The 5797-nt window shown below is 43.5% G+C and overlaps 1 protein-coding gene across 1 annotated transcript; it reads left to right on the forward strand.

The window, feature by feature from the left end:
- Nucleotides 1–737: 737 nt before the first annotated feature.
- On the forward strand, nucleotides 738–5157 carry LOC123254277 (paired box protein Pax-3; the record flags this gene model as incomplete). Its single annotated transcript, XM_044683323.1, has 4 exons — nucleotides 738–822; nucleotides 2253–2488; nucleotides 3797–3923; nucleotides 5023–5157. Coding segments are annotated over exons 1-4 (583 nt in total), but the record flags the coding sequence as incomplete, so codon positions are not given.
- Between the last annotated feature and the right edge of the window lie 640 nt (nucleotides 5158–5797).

The raw sequence follows: 5797 nt of genomic DNA on the forward strand, positions 1-5797 counted from the left end.
AGAGAGAGAGAGAGAGAGAGAGAGAGAGAGAGAGAGAGACGAGCAGCTAGCTTTCCAAGGTATTCTCCTTTTCCCCTTCTTTGCATTTTCTCCTTCCTCTGAAAGGACATTTTATGGAGGGAAGAAGCAATGGACTGGGTCACCCTCCTCTACTGAGGCCTCGATTGTAATGATGAGAAGAGAAAGTTGCGGATTTCACCCAATCAGCTCCTGTATCCTCTAGACGGGACAGTCTCCGGGTTGGCCAATCGCAGCTCAGGGCTCCTGATCGAGCTTTGGGTGAAAGAACTAATAAATACTCCAGAGCAGAGTTCCTTTCACTCTGTATCAACAACAGGAAGAAAATCATTCCTGCCACCATCACTTCCCCCTCCCCACACCCCCTCCCCCGTTTCATATCAAAGTGTGCCAATCCCTACACCGTGGCCGAAGTCGCCTTATACCGGCTGGTGCAACGTCCCCAGACTTGCACAAAACTTTGTTGTAGTGGGTTTGGTTTGGTTTTTCTTTTGTTCTCTCACCCATCCTTTTCTCTTTTTGCGTTTCGATCGAGAAATATCGCATCTTGCCGACAAAACAAGAGGGAGAGCTTTCCGTTCCTCCCTTTTTTTATTTTTAATTTTTTCGGAGGGGGAGGGGCTTGCTTGATTCGCCGGAGTTCTAGATTGCCAGAGCTGCTCTCTACTCTTTTTTTAGCCTTCACCTGGATACAATTTTAAAGTGAAGCTGTCTCCAAAATGACAACTCTGGCTGGAGCTGTCCCCAGAATGATGCGACCAGCTCCGGGACAAAACTACCCTCGCAGCGGATTCCCATTAGAAGGTAAGTTTAGCCCCTTCCTCCTCTGGCCCGAATCGAAGGCTAGAAGCCTCAGAGTTTAAGAGGGAGAATTTCCAAAGCTCTGAGTCTACGTGTGTTTCCTCGGATACTTCTTGCTTTCAGTTCTGCGTTTTTTGTTTTTTGTTTTTTTTAAACAAGCAAAACCCAATTTTGGAATTAACCAGTAGAGGAAGGAAGCAAGGTTAGACTGTGTTTTAGCTTACACACATTTATTTGTTACAAATTAATTGCGGTTGTTTCCCATCCGTCCACTTTTTGTTGTTGTCGATGATGGTGATGTTGTTTGCTCTAAAACTAAATAAATCTTCATTGAATCGGGAAGACAGGGAGATCTGCTGCAGCTCTGAAATGTGTGGAAAGGGGTTGTTTGAGAATGGTCAGGGTTGTCTCCTCATTCTCAGCATCTTGTGTCAAACCAATAGTCCTAAGGCAATGTTTTTGTTGTCACTACCTCCATTGCTGCTGTAGTTCTTGTTTTAAATCCACCCTAAGCCCTAAATATTTTACATCCTTTTAGGAAATAATATTTGCCTGATATTTTAAGTAAAGCCATCAGGGATAGAATAGAATCAATATTCTTAAAAATTAATTTCCATAAGGCTTGATTTGCAAGAAGTGTAGTATAGTGTAATTCGACTGAAGTGTCATTCACATCATTTATCATTATAATATGATGTAGTATAATTTAAAGGGAGAAAATGTAAGGCAACAGTAGTATAATATAATGTGATATTCTCTATAGTACTCCCTCCCCCAGTCTCATATGTCTCTTCTAAGCCACTTCTAACTCATTGTGAGTTTCTTCAATTCCAAAACTCCAAGTAAAGAGAAATAAGTGTAACAGGTGAAAAACTATAGGATGATTTGATCTTTCTCTGGGTTAGTTTAAGCCCCAATGGTCTAGTCACTATCCAAAACTTCCAAGGACTGTCAGATAGTCCAGTCTTCTAAGAAAAGGAAGGACTGAAATGGTTTATTTTGTTAGAGAAAAGACAATGAGCGGTGGCCTTCATTTGTAGGGTGTCTTCTCTGATGTTCTGATCTAGGTGGATGGGTGGGGAAGTCCAGCAACTCTCCCAAATCTTTTCCCCAACTTGCCAAACCTCTCAATGCCCTCTAGTGAAGGAAAAGCATGTATTTTTGACATACTAATTTCACATAAGACCAGTGTGTGTGTGTGTGTGTGTGTGTGTGTGTGTGTGTGTGTGTGTGTGTGTGTGTTTGAGAGTTCTAATCATTCGGGAGAAAATCTTGGGTCAAAATAGTCCAGTGTACTAGAAAGGCAAATGTATTGAAACTGATTTTGGCTTCTAGTAGCTGACCGTATAACGTTGTTTTGTAAGACGGTTTTGTTTCTGGCTCTCATTTTAAATAACATTTTTACTTTCCCTTCCCTCCCTTCTTTTTCTAAGTGTCCACTCCTTTAGGACAGGGTAGAGTCAACCAGCTCGGTGGCGTTTTTATCAATGGCAGGCCACTACCCAACCACATCCGTCACAAGATAGTGGAGATGGCCCACCATGGCATCCGGCCCTGTGTCATCTCTCGACAGTTGCGGGTGTCCCACGGCTGCGTCTCCAAAATCCTGTGCAGGTATCAGGAGACCGGCTCCATTCGACCGGGGGCCATCGGGGGCAGTAAACCCAAGGTGAGGATTCTAGCCCAGCTAAAGTTTGCTGCTGTCTTGACTTAATTCTCTTTGGTTGAGTGTTGAGTAGGAGGTTGGTTGCAGAGGGAGAGAAGGAAGTTTTTCCTCGGTAGATTTTCAATGCAAATAGTTTTAAATCCAGAGACGTGCTCCGTGTTCTCTCTCTGTCTCTCTCATCTACCTAATGGATTAAGTCTTGAGAGACTAGCGTTATTCCAAAAGACAAGAAAAGAGTTTGGACTTTTGTCGAGACCTCAATATATACATTTTTTTAATATACACCCTTGTCCAAACTGCAAGCCGTGCAGGCCTACCTGTTGAGGGCTTTTCTCTGACTCCTTCTCCTACCATCTCTTCCGTTCTGCAGCCCTTCAAATCCCCTACTTTCTCCGGCCCGCTTTCACTTTATGGTGTCTGGCAGTTGGAGTCTATTCTCACAACAAACTCAGACTGTCCAAGGGCGGGGAGGGACAGAAAGTCCAGGTGACGTTGAAACAAGTAGATGAAAGGTTGAAGAGTTGTTCCCCGCTATAACCTCAGAACCCTTTCCCGGTTTCCTTTATGGAATCCTCCGCCCCATTCCCTTTCTTCTCACCGAAACTTTTGCAGTTTTTTTGAGTGGGGGATGATATTGAGAATCTTCATTTTTTATTCCTAAAATAAAGCCAACATACGGGGACGTTTAGGCTATTTTTAATCTGCACAACCAAGAGGAGAACTAAATCAAATTCAGGGAGAAAAATACTAGAACTTCCGGATATTTGGAGGAAAATTAAGATTCCGTGTCCTTCCTTCCCTCAATTATCCATTAATTTTTTTAAAAAATCAATTAGCAATTTTAAAAATCAGGGAAACAGTCTCTTAACTATGTAGCTACCCACTTTGCTCACTATTTCTCGGTCAGTTAAGAAGATCGAAGCTTCTAGGAGTAACGTTTCCTTGGGCTATTTCTCCACAGTCCAGTTATTTAGTTTTAGGTTTCAAGACCCAAAAAGATGGGTCTTGGTCAGGAATCCCTCGGAGTTATTATTGCTAGTTTACAGCCCGACCCTTTCATTAAGTCTAGTGGACAACTCAGAGAGTTCTTTGCCCCTGTCTTGGTTCCTTTCCTAAGAAAATACTCTCAAAGGTCGATTAATTTTTGCTGCTAAGAGCGAACTTGTCAAGGGAACTAGAGCAGGTAACGAGAGGTAGAGTTCGAGGTTCCATTTGAAGCCTATTTGTGAAGGCTGTAGAAGTAGTCCTTAGACCCTTTCAGCGGTCAACTGTACCAACTTTATGGCTCGTCTGTTTGCTCTATTAAAGCAGGTGACAACGCCTGACGTTGAGAAGAAAATCGAGGAATACAAAAGAGAGAATCCTGGCATGTTCAGCTGGGAAATTCGAGATAAGCTGCTCAAAGACGCGGTCTGTGACCGCAACACCGTTCCTTCAGGTACCGAGAGCCATTCACAAGTATCTCTCTCATTCCCAGCTTCCAGTCCCTGTTCCTGCTAGTCCACTGGTTCAAGTAGTAACTGCCTAGTACAGGATAATTGGGCAAGGCGATGGGGAGGGGACTTCTAATAAGGAGCCGGCTCCCGGGGGTCAGGAAATATTTAGGAAACCTGGATATTAATAACTTTTATCTTGTGAAGGCTAGTTGCTCCTCGGAGCGGCAGGGAGAAGTTACTAAGCAGCCACGAAATAGACTGCCTGTAGGCCAGGCACAGGAGGAGAGAGACCCGGGAGGCAAAGTGTTTATTAATATTGATGGTCTGTTTTAAAAAGAAACAAATGTTTTCGTAACCCCATCATAAAGGAAATAGGGGACATGCCACCGGAGACTTTTCAATGTCTAGGAAGGAAGATGGAGAGCAACCCGTCCCCTAGCTGGGGCGTCTCCACTGGGGGAGGAGGTGAAAGAGGAGCAGAGGGGAGGAGAGAAAGAGAGAGTTTGTTTTTAATTAAATGGAAACTACTTTTTCCCCTTCTTCTCCCTGAGAGAAGAGATATTTCAGAGCATGGATTTGTTTACCAGACTGGAATCTGGAAAAAATAAATGAAGGAGAATGCATTTTTCTTTTGATTTTACAATAGCAAACTATTCTAGAGTTGAAATCGAAACCTTTCATGCCCTAAAAAAAAAAAAAAAAAGTACTTTTCTGTGGTATTCTCTTGAAACGAACACGGTAGTTCCATACTTTCTGCTCCAGAGTTATCTGGTTGGAAAGCTATTTCTTGGCCTGGGCACTTGGACCATCGTCCTTCGGGTCGAGGGAAATGCTTCTCGAAAGTTAAAGAACGAGTAGTAGTTTGGCGTCTCAACTTGGCACTGCATTGCTTTTGGGAGTCACAATAAACTCTTCTAAATCAATTCTGGGTATGGGGGAGACAGGTGGTCGCGTAATTTCAATGAGAGACAGGAACATCCTAAGAGACAAGGCTGGAAGATTTTGAAGGTAGTTTTCAGATAGCCTGGGGAAGCATTTGAGGAATATTTCCCTTCAGTAATAGAGAGAGGGTTCCAACTTTTCCATTTCCCCCCCTTGAAGTGAGTTCCATCAGCCGCATCCTGAGAAGTAAATTTGGAAAAGGAGAGGAAGAAGATGCAGAAATTGAAAGGAAGGAAGTGGAAGAGAACGAAAAGAAGACCAAACACAGCATTGATGGAATATTGAGTGAAAGAGGTAAAGGAACGAGTTTCTTTGCTGTTGACGCACTAGTGGAACTGGGAGGCTGAGAATTGGGAATTCGTGGTTTGTTTGCCTGCCCGTTTTTTCCCTCCCTTTAATTCCTTCTAAGTATATTTTAGGTGGTTTTCGTGAGAAGGTCAGGGGAAACTTTCTTATCATTATTTGTTACATTACATATATTAGTAAACTCAAAAGAAAAAAGAAAGGTGCATTGCGATCCTTTCTCTTTTCGCCACTCCTCTGCGTCTCCTCTATCTTCCTGTACTCCCCACTCTCCCTATCCTATCACCGTCCAAAAAAAATCATCAAGACACTGATGTTGAGAACGTGGTGTGTGTTATCTTGAGGATCTATGCCCCTCTTCTTGTCTTGGCTTCCCATGGAGAGTATCGGGAGAGAGTTCGCTGTGGTGAATCCTTCTTGAGGTGCTTTAGGGAGCCTGGTGGTCCAGTGGTAAAGATTCATGTGAGGCTAGAGTTGTTGAAGTATTTTTGCTTGTTGAAATAAGGGCATAGAGAGCCCATGGCTAATGTCTCAGTACATTCTTAGTTCCAAGAGAGGAATGGAGTAGAAGTCGGGGAAGGAGAGAGAGAGGAGGGAGGGAGGGAGGGAAGGAGAGAGAGGAGGGAGGGAG

Source organism: Gracilinanus agilis, unplaced genomic scaffold, assembly GCF_016433145.1.
Source record: "Gracilinanus agilis isolate LMUSP501 unplaced genomic scaffold, AgileGrace unplaced_scaffold18927, whole genome shotgun sequence".
NCBI lineage: Eukaryota > Metazoa > Chordata > Mammalia > Didelphimorphia > Didelphidae > Gracilinanus > Gracilinanus agilis.